This window comes from Arvicola amphibius, chromosome 12 (assembly GCF_903992535.2).
Source record: "Arvicola amphibius chromosome 12, mArvAmp1.2, whole genome shotgun sequence".
Classification (NCBI taxonomy): Eukaryota; Metazoa; Chordata; class Mammalia; order Rodentia; family Cricetidae; genus Arvicola; species Arvicola amphibius.
The window spans coordinates 88,986,997-89,003,558 of record NC_052058.2 but is presented as its reverse complement, the minus strand read 5'-3'; the positions used below and the strand labels follow the sequence as shown (position 1 = coordinate 89,003,558).

Sequence of the window (16,562 nt, the reverse complement as noted above, 5' to 3'; positions counted from 1 at the left end):
ATGCCCCCAAGAGCGAAGCCTGACGTCCCCTGTAGACAGTGGCTGCTCCCAGACTCAGTCAGGCTGACCCAAGGCAGCTGGGGCCTAAACCGAGGCTTCCTGGCAAATCCAGGAAGGGGCTGAGGATGGAAGCTGCTCCCCAGATGTTTGTGTCTTCACTCCAGCCCACACTTAACAGGATCCAGTGGTTTGTTTACACTCAGTGGTGCGGCCACTTTCCCTAACCTCCTCCCTTGAATAACTGAATTTTCACACCTGGCAAAGACTCCACCTACGACTCACCCACTCAGGCCCCTGCATCTGCGCACTGTCTCAACACTCAGGGGCCGTCTTCCTGCCTCCAACCCAGCCAAAGGAAAACCCTAGTTCACTGCTTACCAAGCCAACCCCACAGCAGACTTACTCCTCGGCAGGGACCAGAGGAGCAAGGCCACAGACCCACCCTACACCCCTGACCCTGCTTAGTGGAGCAGTCCCTAGAGGGAGCAGCTATGCTTATATAAACCACCCTGCAGGAGTACCACAGGAGACATTAAATCTGTGATTTCCTGAACCCCTCACAACACCTACGAGGCCTAGTATTATCCTTAGGGGACAGGGTTTAGTCTGTTTCTCCCTCCCACCCAGAAGACTTACTTCCTGTGTATTGTGAAGGGGCCCTAACGATAAAAGTAGAAAATCCGACCTCCAATCGGCCCGCCATCTATATGATCTAGGATAAGAGTCACCTCAGCCTGAGTCAAAGAAAACCATCAGAGGAACTAACTCTGGGGTTAATGATGAATTAACCCTGCATCAGCACTACACGCAATAAGCACCCAAGAATGTCAAGAATTCCCCTTGATATCTTCAAGAAGTATATCCAGCCCATTCACCCCCACAACCTCACACCCACGAAAGCCAGCATCTGCCTTTGGAGACAAGTTCCCGATGTCTTTGGCCCAGCTCATGAGGGTTAGCTGAATTAGAGAAGGGGGATGCTGCAGAGCTGGCACGGGGCCAACAGACTGTTGTGCTATTCCAGGAGCCCCACATGGAGAGGCTCACGATCATCTGTAGCTCTGGCGTTAAAGGATCCGACGCCTCTTCCAGCACCTCGGGGACCCGCACATATGTGGCATACTTAAACAGTCACATAGAAATATAAAAAACAAAACAAAACTTTTTTTTTTATTCTTTTGCCCCCAAGTTAGAGCCAGGGAATCTGAAACTCGTGGCAGTGAGGTGGGGATAATAGAGGCAGGGTCAGACCTCCTGGCTTTTTGTAGGCACCCTTCCTCAGAAGTCAGCACTAGACCTTGTAAGCTGGACTGAGAGAAAGAAGCAAAATACAAGGGCAATTAGTACCGGTGCCCTAAGATGAGGAGACAGCAAGGCAGTCCTCTGGAGCAGAGCGGTGGCCTCCAAAGAAACAGACTCTGTTCCTGGGATTTATCACCATCCACAGCATGAAGGACTTTGTGGATGGGAGCAAGGCTAATGCTTTAGGAATGGACTCCCTGGGCTGGCCCAGTCCCATCAGACTGGTCCTCTGTGAGATCCTTCATGCAGTGACAGAGAGGGGACAGCACAAGGACTGGAGAGATAAAAAGTGGCTGGCTTTAATTAAAGACAGAGGAAGGGGCCCCAAGCCAAGGAATACAGAAGCCTCTGGGAAAGGCAGAATAGAATGTGGTCCTGCAGAGACCCTGTAAGCATCGCGAGGCTCTACGGGTTCTCATCCACACAGCCGCCAACTAACTACTGTATTCTGTGCCACTGTGCTTATCACAGCTACAAAAGGCACCTTTTCAAGCCTGTAACTGAGACGGCAGCCTTCATTCCGACACCCTTGTGAGGTGCAGACAGTTCTTTCACAGCAAGGGTGCCTGCTGGATGACTCTCAGCCGTGCTCTAGGGTGACGGGAGCACCCTCAGGTGAGTGGCAGAGACGTGATGGCTGGGGTAGCAGGCAAGTGTGTCCTCCAGAGGGCTGGGGGAAGGCCCCGAGATCCTGAGGCCTGAGTTCTAGCCCAAGCTACCAGCTGTGTGACTGGAGGCACCGTATTTCCCCTCTGGGGTGGTAAACTCAGAGTAGAGGCATGCTGCCCATGCCTTTCTCCCCTGACTGGGCACAGAAGCCCTGAAGTCAGCAGATCAGCTGCTACTCTAGGCTCTGCCAAGGACACTCGGTTCATCACTGGGGCTCTAAGGAGGTTGGGTAAAACTCAGGGCACTTTGTTTCCGCCTGGCCAGTACTGCTCCCTCCTGGAATTTTAAGGTATTACAACCACCTTGCCTCCCTGGTTTTAAGAGTAGAACCCTTCCTCCTTGGGACCCATTCAGTGACTCCCCCAACCCACCTGCCCTGGCTCCAAGAGATCAGCTCTTATTGTCGCAGGCCCTCAATTAAGAGGGGCTATTCCCATGCTGATCCATCCAAGAGGCCCGCTTCTCTCCTTCAGAGCTCTTCCACCCACCACAAAAGGCCCTCTCCCAACAGGCTAGAAGAGGAGAAGGAAGCAGTCAAGGGCCTGAGACCCAAAAAGGAAGAGAATGAAAACTTTCAACTATTAAATTTGTTTAGTAAAGACAATTTTGCTCATACAAAACAACAGTTTACAACAGTCTGAGTGCTGAACACACCATCAAAGACAAGGCAGGAGCTGCAGACATCTGGGCCCTGCCCCCAGGCCCAGAGATGCCCAGGAGCCCCTCCTCTACCAACCCCTGAGGGAGTCACCCCTCCTCCAGTGAGAGGGGCATGGGGGACCATGGCACAAAGACTCTTTCCCACCTACTCCTCCTCAATCCTGGGGACCCCCACCCAGGCTGAGTTGTTAGAGGGTAAGATGGCTAGTGAGCAGGGACAGAGTCAAGACATCTTTGGTGCGAAGACTGCCCCGCCCACCAGGAAGACCACACGTGGTCCTGCCCTTGCCAAAGAAGGGAGGTTGGCAGGTACCCCAGAGCTGGGGGGAGATGCATGAAATACAAACGCCTTACAGAATAACCTTCCCAGGCTCACCCGTGGGAGCGGAGAGACAGCCCATTGAGAAATGGCTAAAACTTTCAGAGAACTCAACAAGAGTGGGTTAATAATGGCAAGAAGGGCAGGCAGAGGCTGCTCGGTGGCCAGTGCCTCGGGGACCTAGAACCAGCACTACTTTTGGACAAGGCACCCAGAAGGGGCCCAGTCTTCCTGATGGCTGCTAGTGCCCATTCACCACCCACTGTCCCCGCTACTCAGCTAACACAGAGGCCATGACTACCTGGCTCTGGATCTAGACAAGCTACCTAGGCATTTAGGCAGGCTCAGCTCAAGCAGGAGCCCTGCAGCCCTGTCTTCCCTAGACCCTCCAATGCCCAGTCACTGGCACGGACCTGGGCATACACACATGCACACGCGTGCTCCTCTTGTGCACATTGGTGATGTCTGAGGGCTTCAGCAGGAGGCGAGTGACACCTACTGCCACTCCTCCCTCTCCCTGGAGCAGGACCCCAGGTTCCGGTAGGAGGTCTGGGAGGACAGATGGGACAACCCAGGAACATTCCCTGTAACAACTTCCAGAACCCTGGGTAAACCCTAGCCTTTGCAGATGGGAATGGACTTGGGGAAAGGACGAGGAGTGGGGAAAGGGCAATAAAAGAAGTTCCATAAAAATTCTACGTCAATTACAGATAAAATGCAAAAGGAGCACGGGCTCAAGAGCACCTCACCCCTCCTCATACATCCTCCAGCCCCCCTCAGGAAGGCCAGAGCCAAGGGCAGAATTCAGCTGGAGGCATATCTGGGCTCCACGTAGCTCAGGAGGACAGGAGGCAGAAGTGGGCAACTTGTGTCTCTTTGTTTAAAAAATATATTCATATAGAGTTATTGCTTGTCCTCCCGTGGGGTGGTAAACGTAGCGGCTCAGTGGGCAAGGGCCGCAGCCTCCACGGCGCGAGCTTTCTTCCGCCTCTTCAGAAGCAGAGGGTTGGATGCGTCTTCTATCTTCTTTATCTTGATCTGCTCATAGTCAACACGCATCGTAGCCAAGGCACTGGTCATCTCCTCCTGGGAGCAGCGTCAGGGAAAGAGGGCAGAGATGTAAGCAGTGAGAGACGCACAGGCAGAAACAGGGTGGTGGGCACCGGTCAGCTGTGGACCCCACCGCTGACAGCAGCGTCCGCCAGCACTGGGACAGCAGGAACTGGCCACCGTGTAGCTATTCTCCCAGGAACCCTCTGACAAGCCCTAGAAGGGGAAAGAGCCCTGGGCCAGCCATCAGTTCTGGGACTGATCCTGTAGGACCTGTAACAGGGCACTCCCTGTCTGGGGCTTTAGCGCCTTCATCTGAAAACTGAGGAGATAGTACCCAGTGCCTTTTCAGGTCCCGTTAGAGCCCTAGGGAAAGGAGAGCTCATGAGAAGCAGATGGCAGAGTCTGGGCAGGAGCACAGCACCTCTGCCACAAGCCAGTGAAGGCAATGGCTCCCAGTCACCTTTCTGTTGCTATGGGATGAAGAACACAGACCCAAACTGTCCTTGGCCAGGGCCAAAACTCATGCTGGGGCTTCCTCTAAACGTCCTCTTATCCAGCGGTACCCCTCACCTTGACATCCTCCCACCGTTCCTTGTCCTCCTTTAGGACACGGCTGGTGTGCAGTGGAGTCTGAGGGACCTTCGTAGATTGCTGAGGAAAGAGAAATGGGATCAAGTGACAATTAGAGAAGTAAAGTCCTGAGTAAGGCACCACCTGGGCAACAACCGTCCCTTGCACACAGGTCTCCCCAGCCCATAAAGCTTACCATGATCCAGGGGTGGTTCATGAATTCTGTGATGGTCATTCTCTGGGTGGGCTCTGTTTTCAGCAGATTCCGGATAAGCATCTTCACTATGGGGGCAAGGCAGAGTACACAACAGCTCAGGGGACATAAATGGACAGCTCAGGGGACAAGACACCTCAGGGGATGGACAGCTCAGGGGATGAGACCGTTCACGAGACATGGATGGACAATTTAGGGGACTGGACAGCTCCGAGGACGGAATGGCTCAGGGAACAGGGATGGACAGTTCAGGAGGCAAATAGTTCAGGGGACAGACAGACAGCTCAGGGGTGAGGCAGCTCAGGATATGGGACAATTCAAGGGACAGAGACAGCGCTGGGGAGGAGACAGCTCAGAGCTTTACTCTGCCCTGCACTTTCCTACATTAATCAGGCAGAGAAGGAGACTGCAAGGAGGCAGCTACCCAAGTATCAGTGGCTCCAAGGACCATCATGCTAAACCTTTGGACAAGCCCTACACAGCCCCATGGCTCTGACCCCACCTCAGGCACTTCCCACAGGAAAGACACATGTAGAAGGCATAGGAACAGGTGCAAGCCCACATGAGATAAACACCTATACCTATGTGCTCATACACACACTCTTTCCCTTGTTCCAAAAGGCTGGTTCCTACCTTCTTCTGACACTTCTGACCATTCGGGGTTAGGAAATTCGTACTGGCCCATTCGGATACGAGTCTTCATACCCGGAGAGATGGCAAGGCCATGATTGGAATAGAAGGGAGGATACCCACACAGCCTAAGGGAGAGAACGGCAGAGTGGCTGTTATTTAGGAATCCTGCACCAAGAATAGGGTGACTAACAGTCTCTTCCTGAAATAATCACAGAGAACTAGGAAACTGTCGATACAGACACAGCAGGACCCAGGAACCAAACGTGCCAAGGAAGTCAACTAAACAGTCTAGCCAGCTAGCTAGTTCCTACCACCACTTAGCAACCAGAACCCCCACTAAGCACCAAGTGAAGCAGGGATACAGGGGAATCTCGGGGAATCCCCCATCCAAAGGGAAATGCTAATGTCTGCCTCTTCCTCTTGTCCTGCAGAGGTACAGGCTTCCCCAGCTCCCTAAAGCGCACTGCGGCCTAGCACCCAGCCACACCCCAGCCTAGCACCCAGCCACTCACAGAATATACATGATGACACCCAAGGACCACATGTCACAGGACTTGTCATACTTCTCTGGGCCCAGAACTTCCGGAGCTGTAAAGCAAAGATCACTGTGGGTTGTCCGGGCTCTTTCAACACTGAGACCTCCCTGTTCGGAAGAGCAGCTGAGCAGGAAAGGTGAATGGAAGCCCTTCCCCAGAAGGAGCTCTACAGCTAGAATCTTAGGGTGAGGACATACCCGAACTGCTGAAGCTTTGCAAACACGTGCAACTAACCACACACATTGTGGGCTTATTCGATGAATCAGCTGGGACTTTAACTCCACAGAGGACGTGACAGAAACTAAGGCTCTTCTTAGGAAGAGGACACAGACACCAAATTCTGCTCTCACCCTGCAGACTATTTTCATAACACTCGGTCACAGCTTAACTCTGACAGTCATTTCATGACAGAGTCCTGTCAGGGCCAGTGCCGGATAAGGACATAAGACCCGACCCAACCCAACACTCCTAGATCTATGGTCTTCTGGAGACCAGGAAAACAAGGGGCTCGGACACAGCCTGGTCAGGACTCTGTCCTTGGGCCTCCCCCAAACTCACCTACATAGTATGGTGTGTAACACGGAGTGGTCAGAGAGTTGTGACTGGTGGTTTCCTTGGCAAAGCCAAAATCAGTGAGTTTCAGAATGGCATTGGGCCTTTTGGAAGTATATAAGAGGTTCTCAGGCTGTAGAAAGAGAGGTGATTAAGTAACAACCCTGTGGAAATATTATGAGAAACCCGAAAGGAAGGAATGTGCCTTCCCTTCACCTGTTCAACCAACCATGCATCCATCCAGTCCCTCTGCTCTGCACACCACAGGGACATCAGCTCCCTGTGACAGAGGGCCAGGAGGCCAAAGAGGAGCACATGGAACTGTGGGGAACACTCCACGTCAGAACGTTACGTGCGGGACAGTGAGGTGCTGGTGAGAAGACCCGCAGGGCTGAGTGCAGCCACAGAGGGTTTTGGTACTAAGTTTGTCGTCCCCTGCACCGAACTCCACAGGCCACAGATGGGCCTGCAGACCCATCCTGCCCTAAGGAACCAGACAACCAGGGTGCAAGGGGAGTCTGCTGTGCCATTCTCACAGCCCATGCGGCAAAGCAGGTGGTACCTTAACATCCCGATGAGCAATGTTGATCGAGTGCAAATACTGGATGGCTTCGCCGATGCTCTTCATGATCTCTGATGCTTCTGCAGGAGAAAGAGACGCAGGTAGAGGCCCGGAAGCGCTACACACCAGCCTGCCAGCGCAGCTTCAGCCCCCCCACACCCTCTAAATCATCAGCCACACTGAGAAGCTCAGAACTGGCCCACAGCTGAGGGAAAGAGATGCTCCCAGCATGCTGTCCTGTCCACCCACAGCTACCCGCACAGCAGACCCTCTCTACCTCTTTCTGTGAATGCCTGGTCTCCTCGGTCCTGGATTCGACTAAAGAGCTCTCCACCATCGAGACTGAAAAAAACACACAGTGAAAGATCTGGAAACCAGCAAATCACCCCACCCCTACTACACTCCATGGCCCACAAAGGAAATCAGGTGCTGGTATTCCAAGCTTCAAGTGGGCTGTCCCCAGGGACAGAGGCACCCCAGGGTAACACGGGGATAAGAATGCAGCAGGCTGCTCACCACTCCATGACGATCAGCAGGCACTTCCTGCCGGCATACAGGTTCTCATAGACATCCACGATGTGCACAATGTGGGGGCACTGGGAGGCCCTCCAGTGCAGCTCCACCTCTCTGCGCGCCTTCGGGCAGTCCTGGAGCATCTGCAAGGCCAGCACCTCCTGAGTGGCACGGTCTCGGGGAGAGCTCGTGCCCGTGCCCAGGCTTGTTGGAAGCTTGCCCATGTGCCAGCTTTCCCACCAACACTATAAATGCTCTCTCTCGAGGCCTAAGGCCACTCCCATGGCATCTTCCCCATCTCTCTCCCTATGGGACCCTAAGATTGCTCTGCAGTAACTTTAATCGCTCTACACAAAACTTCAACTTGACCTCTCCAGAGCTTGAACAACAGCAAGGCTGAAACAACCCTCATTCCCAACAGCCACCAAGGCCTTCTCCACCAGCTAAGAAGGTGAAGCCTACGGCAGGAACCAATCAAGTCCTGGAGGCCAGTGACCATGGAGACAGACTGAAAAGAACCACAAGGAAAGTGGACAAGAATGGGAAAGATTTCAGAATCAGCAGGAACAGAAACAAAGATCACTCAAAAGTGCAGCAGACCCATACAGAAGGCCTCTGGAGTCAGCCAGGTGCTGGTCGGAACCCTGGTGTTTGCCACATCTGCAGCCTTGAGCAAGCGGTGCGGCTCGGTGAGCTCCGTCACACCCCTTCTTCTTTGAAGCCGGACCCTCACTAGCCTTAAAGGCGGATTCCGGTCAAAAGCCAGCTCACTGGTGTCATTTCTTTTGCTACTGACTAGCTTAGGAACAGGCTGAAAATCCGAAAGGCCCAGAATCCTGAAGGTAGAAAAAAAGCACAAGGTCTAGATTGTCTCTCCTGCGCCTGTTGGCTAGGAGCACGCGGTCACCACGGTACACCAGTAAGAAGACAGGCCTAAGACCACAGAGTTGTGTGCCGAGGGAGAATGTGAAATGCAGCAGCTTCCCGAATCCCGGTGACATCACCAAGCATCCCTATCCTGCCAGACACACCTGCCATGCCAGCAGGGAGACTAGACGAGAGGACAGAGCTTCAAGGCTGGTCTTGACTCTTATCCAAGGCAAGTCTGGGCTATGTGAGGCCCCATCTTTAAAACAAAATAAAAAAAAAAAAACAAGAATAATTTCCCAACTACTTAATTAAACCCTTCTAGTAGAACCCTACTGTCTGGAGTCAAAGGCACACGCCTCTGCTCTGTAAAATGGAGTGACGGTCGACTTGTGCTCGGCAGCAGTAACCACCATTGCTGCTAAAGTGCTTGCGAGGTGTAGGGCACAGATGCTAAAATCCTGAGACACAGACCACACAGATTTCCCAACACAGCTTACACACCCCGCAGCTCTCACACTGCGCAGGCCGAGCAGGCAGCGAGCATCCGCTCGTGTGACAGGTGAGGACTGGGCACAGACGACAGTGATGTCGTCTGGCTGAGGAGAGCCGGACTCCATGAGGCTAGAGCCTGGTGAGGAGTATCAGACGTGCGGGGTGCAGCCAAAGGCAAGCACAGGAATCTCCAACAAGAAAACTACCGTGCCTTTACGCTGTGGTCCACACAGTGCTGAAATGTGAAATAGCCTGCCCAAGGAGAAGCTTCTAGGAAGACAGCGACAGTCTGACTCAGGCTGACAGACTCCAAATTCCAACTCTTTCTACCCTATCACCCAGAGTCTAAGAGAAGGCTAGAGGCTAAAATTTCTCAGAGCGGCTTCAAAGAAGCAACTTCCCAAGCAGAAGCCCACAAAGAACCAACCAGACTGCTATCGCCCAAGTGTGCTGGAGGCAAGCTGCCCATTGTGTCATACTGCCACCTTGTGGCCAAATGGGGGCATGGCACAAGCTCTGTATGGGGTGTGTTGTGGGGATATTGACTTTCCCATGCTGTAGGAAGAACAGAAAGAAATCCCATGTGCATGTAATTCAACTCAACAAGTACTGACTGAATTGCTATAGGCCGCACTGAATACTGAATGTCAAAACCAGACAGACTATGGACAGTCTGAGCGCTCAGAGCAGTGGCAAAGGGAGGAGGCGGGCACTGGAAATGCTTTCATTCGCCTCTCGTCCATTCTGCACCGCATGGGGAAACTCACACTCACGCTCGGCCTCCACATCTGGGGGCACGAGATATCAGAGACAAACAGCCAGGTAACCAAGGTGTCAGAGCAGGCTCCTGGCCACGCTCCTGTGTTTTCCAGAGCCAGATGACCCACTGTGTCATTTGTGTCAGCCCCCTGTGCAGGCCACAAGGCCAAAGTGGACAAAATCGTGAAGACGGCAGAGAGTGCAGCAGATGTGCTGAGGGAAATCCATCCTCAGACTGGATACTCGGTTTGGGAGCCAGGAGCACAAGCCTGGACTCACACGCAATACTGAGCAGGCCAGGGAGTGAGGGGACTTTTCAACTAAAAATACACAGGCCCTGAGAGAGGACGAGCCAGGGAGGAACTCTGAAATCCATGATACCCACGCTAAGCTTGGAACCATTTCTGTGCCTAGACTCAGCCCTACATGGTGTGTCTGAAATCCTCCTGCAAGAAAGGTCAAAAGATGCATGTTCTAAACTAAGGTGCAACAGCCAAGGCTGCCTGCCAAGTGTGGGGGGTCAGAATAAATAAGGTCAGGGAGTCCACAACCCAGGAAGGAAGTTCTAAGACAGCGGCAGTGAGGGAGGTGTAGGAGGTGTAGGAACTGCCCAGGGTGTTGAAAAGGGGCCCTTGCCTCTGGCTGTACACCTCTGACTCCCTTATCTTCCATCATGGGATCTCCTGCAAAGATTCTAAACCAAACCAAACACCAAATGGGAACCTGGGCTTGTGGTTCTCCTCGCCAACAGCAGACAACGACACGGTAGCGACAAACAAGCTGCCCACATAAACTCCACACCTCAGAAGACCTCACTGGGAACCCCAGGAACAGGGGCTCTTAACCTGTGTGCCCCCGTTTTCTCATCTCCTGGACATCCAATGACGGGCCTACAGGTCGCTGTAAACAAGTCTAGCATGTGACCAGCATGGTTCTTGGCACACAGTGAGCACTACACCAGTGCTCTGACCTATATATTAGGATAATCGTCCCCAGGGGGCAGCTGGGTCCCGATCACACCCACTTCCCTTGGGGGTTATTCACAGCTCTGGCAGCAGGGACCCGGGCACAGGGCAGCCTTGGGTCTTCCCTCCACATAGCACTCACAGGGACAGCTGGAGCAGGGACGTGCTGCTCTGACCTGATGCCAAGACTGGCGCGAAAGTCCATTTCAGGCCCCAAGTGTGCTGCTGTGTAGTGTTTGCCAAACAAGACCTCTGCGTTCCCGGGAGGCACTTGGTCAGAGGAAAGCCCTGTGTCAGGCAACACCTCGCTACTCCCTAAGGCCAGGGCCATCAACTCTGGACCACAGAACCTTCTTTTCTAACAACTGGCTGCCCTGGATGCTTTGCAGCATAAAAGGGGAAAAAGCACCTGGGAAGGCGCCACTGTAGGCGAGTCTCAGCAACCTCCTGAGTGAGCACTGAAGGGGCAGCAGGCAGAGCTGGGGTGGGGGGGTCCTCCAAGTAAAATGGCTACATATGTCCAACATGTCATTGCTTCTATCTCAGGCCCACTCTGGGAGGCGGCATCCTATTTTACAAATAGGATTCATTCATCCATTATGGGAAAATTCCTCCGCAGGACCTTTCATGCAGCTGAGGCAGGACTGGAACTGTGAAGCCCCTGTAAGAGACCTTCACCAAGGCAACTAGATATCCACATCTGCAGGCTAGGTTACCTCCTAAGCTCTCAGTGCCCAGCAGGAAAAAGCAGCTCATACCTGGGGATGCCGGCTCAAGTGTCCCTCAGTTGTCCCCACGCCACCTCAGGAAGGAGCAGGAGACTGAGCCTGCTCAGCATTCTCTGGCCCACTCCAGCTTACCACATTCTATCTTAGCACCACGAGTCGCTCTTCCCAGAAGTGACTATCAACTCTCCTCAAAACTATCTACGCCTCTCCTTCCACCACGAAGCCTGCGGAATAGAGCCTCCACACACAACGCGAGAAGCTAACTTGGTTCTAGTTAGACAACTGTAAAAGAAGGAAGGCACGCAGAAGTCAAGGAGCTTTGCAACCAGAACACACTGTCCTTATGCCACCTGCTATCTCAGCCAGTCCTTCAGTAGTCCACATCCCTAGCTTGAAGCCAATGAGGGATACACACAGAATGACCTCACTCTGCAAAACCTAGAGCGCCCAGCGTGTACCCACACTGGCTCAGGAAATGAGGATACAAGGGAAAAGTATTAAGAAATACAGCATGAGACCCCAGGCCATGGGACTTAATTATATTGTAAGGAGACACACACTTCAAACTATACACACACACACACACACACACACACACACACACACACACCGCCCCTCGCTGAGTATACACAGTCACTTGTTCTGCAGATGAAATAGCTAAGACGCTGTCGAGCACAGGAGCAGCCACAGTGGTAAGAGAAGAGTCTCAGCTCCCAAAACTGCTGGCAGCTGCCAACAAGCCTGAAAGACACTCCACACTTCTCTCTGTGCATCTCTCCCTGCTCCAAAGCACGAGAGGGGACAGTGGACACACGTCCATCTAATTACTGATACAGAGATAAAGGAGGAGGTCCACTGCTAGAGAGCCTCTGCAAGTTCAACGAGGATGGCAGTCAGGCTTCCCCAGAAGCTGATCTAAACATAAATGAACAACAGATCCCCAAATTCTCAGAAAGTAGACAAATGAGGTACATGGACATACTGCACCTGGCCCCCTGTGCTGGTGTCTATTTCCATACCTTTGGTCAGGACATAAAAAACAACTCTTTATCTGTTAGTGAATTTTATAACTCTTATGAGGGAAAGTCCCTTACCCACAGCTAAACTGACATGAGGAATCCTGATATCAAAAGCCATAAACTTTGCAGTGCGGCCCGGAAGGGACCTCCCTGCTGTGCTCCTTGCGCCCCAGAACACCAGCGATGGAGCTGCTGAGGACTGAGGCTCCACAAAGGTCACACTGCAGACGACAAATCTTCCCAACAGTTGCAATGCACGGTGGATAAATGCTAACTCAACTCTAGCAAAGACCAAAATCCTTTCCTTGCAGGTCTAAATGACAGGAAGCCTACTAGCACCCAAATGTCCACAAATAAGGAGCTGATCAAGATGTGTAAGCACAGATGCGGACCGCAGAACATGGTGCCCTCTGCGAGAGGAGGAAGCAGCTTCTCAGCTGTCACTATGTGGAGGATGGGGGGGTTACGACTGGGAAAGCACACAGGAGCCAGGTGATGACCTGGCTGTGTTTAATGTCCTAACTTCTTTTGTTTTTTTTAAGACAGGGTTTTCTCTGTGTAGCTTTGAAACATGTCCTAGAACTCACTTTGTAGCCCAGGTTGGCCTTGAACTCATAGAGATTGGCCTGCCTCTGCCTCCCAAGTACTGGGATTTGATGGAGGAGTGTCTATGTGTTAATTTCACTGGTAAATAAAGAAACTGCCTTGGCCCTTTAATAGGACAGAAAATTAGGCAGGCGGAGTAAACAGAACAGAATGCTGGCAGTGAGGCAGACGCTTCAGGCAGTCGCCATGCTTCTCCTCTCCAAGACAGACGCAGGTTAAGATCTCTCCTGGTAAGCGACCACCTCGTGGTGCTACACAGATTACTAAATATGGGTTAAAGCAAGATGTGAGAATTAACCAATAAGAGGCTGAAACTAATGGGCCAGGCAGTGTTTAAAAGAATACAGTTTCTGTGTAATTATTTCAGGTGTAAAGCTAGCCAGGTGGCTGGACGCAGCCCCGCTGTTCCAGCTACAGGGATTAAAGGCATGCGCAACCACTGCTTGGAATACCCTAATTTAAATGGAACTGCATTCACATTTCATAAGTAACTCTCAAAGCATAGTCTTCAAGACAAGATGCAAACACACCAAGAGATTAATTTAGGTGGATTAGGGCAACATTTTTCTTTAAATTTAAGAACTACTTTTTTAAAAGGATAAAAGAAAGGATACTAAACAGAACATGTGTTTTTGTTGTTTTGTTTCTTAGGACAGAGGAAAGAGAGGCTGGTGATTCTGCTCAGTGGGTAAAAGCACATGCCAACAAGCCTGGTGACCTGAGGTCAATCCCCAGGACCCATATGGTGGAAGGAGAAAACAAACACCCACAAGCTGTAAACAAGAGGGGTGCGCATGCGCGCCGTGTGTGTGTGTGTGTGTGTGTGTGTGTGTGTGTGTGTGTGTGTATGTATGTATGTGTTAATGGCGCTGGTCTGGAGAGGTAACGCAGTGGTTAAGAGCACCAATTGGCCTTAGGGACACAGATTCAGTTCCCAGCACCCACATGGCACTCACAGCCTTCTGTGTCCAGTCATGGGGACTCAACACCTTCTGGCCTCTACAGGCACCGTACATACATGGTGAGCAAACACAGATCGGGACAAAACACTCATTCATATAAAATAAAAACAAAATCTCAACAAAAAGAGTTAGCAGTGCTGATGACCACTAAGTAGATCCTATAGAGAAGCACATATTCTATACACGCACCCTCTTCTACTTTCTATGCTTGCCTAGTTCTTTAATGTCTGCATCAACTTCTTCTGAAAAATGGTTCAGAGGCGCAGTGTGCCTTAGATCTTGCATTTGAACTAGGGCAGAGCTATGTGCACTCGACAAGCCAGCATCCTTCCTTCAAGAGGGAAAGGTGCAGAGCTGAGGGACAGCACAGTGACGCAGGAGGATGCATACAGGAGAGGAAGAAGGCAAGGACAACTTCCTGGAGAATGGAGCCAAATGTGACAGAAGGCAAAGTAAGTCCAAACCACACTGCTGCTCACAACCCCTGACCTGTGTGGAAAGGCACCTTTGCAGAGCGGGGACAGCACTTCTCACGAGTCTCCAGGAGTACGGTGGTTTGGATGAGAAATGGCCCTCAGAGGGCTCGGAGTATTTGAACACTTGGTCCCCAGTTGGTGGCACTTTCATAAAATGAACTTGGAGAGTTTGGAATCTTTGGGATATTCAGTCTTGCTGAAGGAAGTACATCACTGGAGGTGGGCTTTGCCTACTTCCTTCTCTCTGCTTCCTGTGTGCCACAGCCAGGTTCCTACTCCTGAAAGCATATCATGAGTTCCCCACCACTATGGACTCTAGCCCTCTGGAATCATAAGCCAAAAATAACTTTAAAAAATTATTTATGGGGCTGGAGAGATGGCTCAGAGGTTAAGAGCACTGACTCCTCTTCAGGAGGTCCTGAGTTCAATTCCCAGCAACCACATGGTAGCTCACAAACATATGTAATGAGATCTGGTGCCCTCTTCTGGCCTGCAGCCAAACAGACAGAACACTGTATACATAATAAATAAATACATCTAAAAAATTATTTATGTATTATGTACATGGAGTTCTACCTACATGTATACTGCAGGCCAGAAGAGGGCACCAGATCGCATTACATATGTTTGTAAGCCACCATGTGGTTGTGAGAATTGAACTCAGGACCTCTGGAAGAGCGGCCAGAGCTCTTAACCTCTGAGCCATCTCTCCAGCCCCAAAATTAACTCTTAAGTTGCTTTTGAACAAATGCTTTTGATCCTGGTGTTTTATCACAGCAAGAGAAAAGTGACTAATATATGTAAGAGGGTAAAAGACTAGGGGACACAGATGTTAGGGGACATGGACGTAAGGGGACACAGACATTAGGGGGCATGGACGTAAAGGAACACAGACGTTAGGGGACACGGACGTAAGGGGACACAGACATTAGGGGACACGAACGTAAGGGGACACAGACGTTAGGGGACACGAACATTAGTGGGCACGGATGTTAGGGGACACGAACGTAAGGGGACACAGATGTTAGGGGACACAGACATTAGGGGACACAGGTGTTAGGGGACACAGACATTAGGGGACACGAACATAAGGGGACACAGACGTTAGGGGACACAGACGTTAGGGGACATTAGTGGGCACGGATGTTAGGGGACACGAACGTAAGGGGACAGACATTAGGGGACACAGACGTTAAGGGACATGGACGTAAGGGGACACAGATGTTAGGGGGCATGGACGTAAGGGGACACAGACGTTAGGGGACATGGACATAAGTGGACACGGATGTTAGTGGACACGAACATTAGTGGACACGGATGTTAGGAGACATAGACATAAAGGGACACGGATGTTAGGGGACATGGACGTTAGGGGAAGTCAACGTTAGTGGACATGGATGTTTCTTTCTCTTCCAGTGGATGAACTATGATTTAAGCAAAAAGAGGAATTTTCATTTATACTAAAACTATCTTGTGCCAATTACACTTCATACAAGATAATATTGCTACATTTAAACCAAAGAGCCCTAAGGATACAGTGTATTGCTGACTGCCCTGTAAAGGATGGCAACTGAAGCAGCTTCAGTTAGTAAATGGTTAGTAAATGGTAAGATTCACACTTCAACCTCCAAGCTGTGTGCTTTGGTTTGTTTGGTACATGGCTAGTGGTTTGGTTTTTCCATAAATGAGTTTTTAAGGAGTTTGAGCAGCAAATACACGCTGTTAAACTAGCTCACCCTCTCAGATGTTCCCCACTGTGCTGGTAATTTTATGTCAAGATGACACGGGCTAGAGTCATCTGAGAGGAGGGAACCAAAACTGAGAAAACGCCTCCATAAGACTGGGCAGCAGGCAAGCCAGAGGGTGTTTTCTTAATTAGTGATTGGTAGGTAGAGCCCATTGTGGGTGGGGCGATCCCTGGGCTGGTGGTACTGGGGTTCTATAAGAAAGACTGAGCAGGCAATGCGGAGCAAGCCAGTAAGCAGCACCCCTTCATGGTCTCCATATCAGCTCCTACCTCCAGGTTCCTGTCCTGTTTGAGTTCCTGTCTCACTCCCTTCAGCAATGAAGTGGTGTGGACGCATAAGACAAACCCTTTCCTC

At 51.3% G+C, this 16,562-nt stretch overlaps 1 protein-coding gene across 2 annotated transcripts in view; it reads right to left on the bottom strand.

The window, feature by feature from the left end:
* Positions 1-2,543: 2,543 nt before the first annotated feature.
* The window catches only part of Mapkapk2 (MAPK activated protein kinase 2), a 46,330-nt gene continuing 32,311 nt past the window's right edge, over positions 2,544-16,562 (bottom strand). For both annotated transcript variants that reach the window (XM_038349782.2, XM_038349783.2), the window contains exons 2-10: positions 7,587-7,726; positions 7,348-7,412; positions 7,071-7,150; positions 6,515-6,641; positions 5,933-6,008; positions 5,421-5,545; positions 4,770-4,855; positions 4,574-4,654; positions 2,544-4,036 (exon numbers count right to left, since the gene is read on the bottom strand). In XM_038349782.2, coding sequence (XP_038205710.1) covers positions 3,893-4,036; positions 4,574-4,654; positions 4,770-4,855; positions 5,421-5,545; positions 5,933-6,008; positions 6,515-6,641; positions 7,071-7,150; positions 7,348-7,412; positions 7,587-7,726 — 924 coding nt within the window. In that variant the 3' untranslated portion in view covers positions 2,544-3,892. The remainder of the gene's footprint in view (positions 4,037-4,573; positions 4,655-4,769; positions 4,856-5,420; positions 5,546-5,932; positions 6,009-6,514; positions 6,642-7,070; positions 7,151-7,347; positions 7,413-7,586; positions 7,727-16,562) is intronic.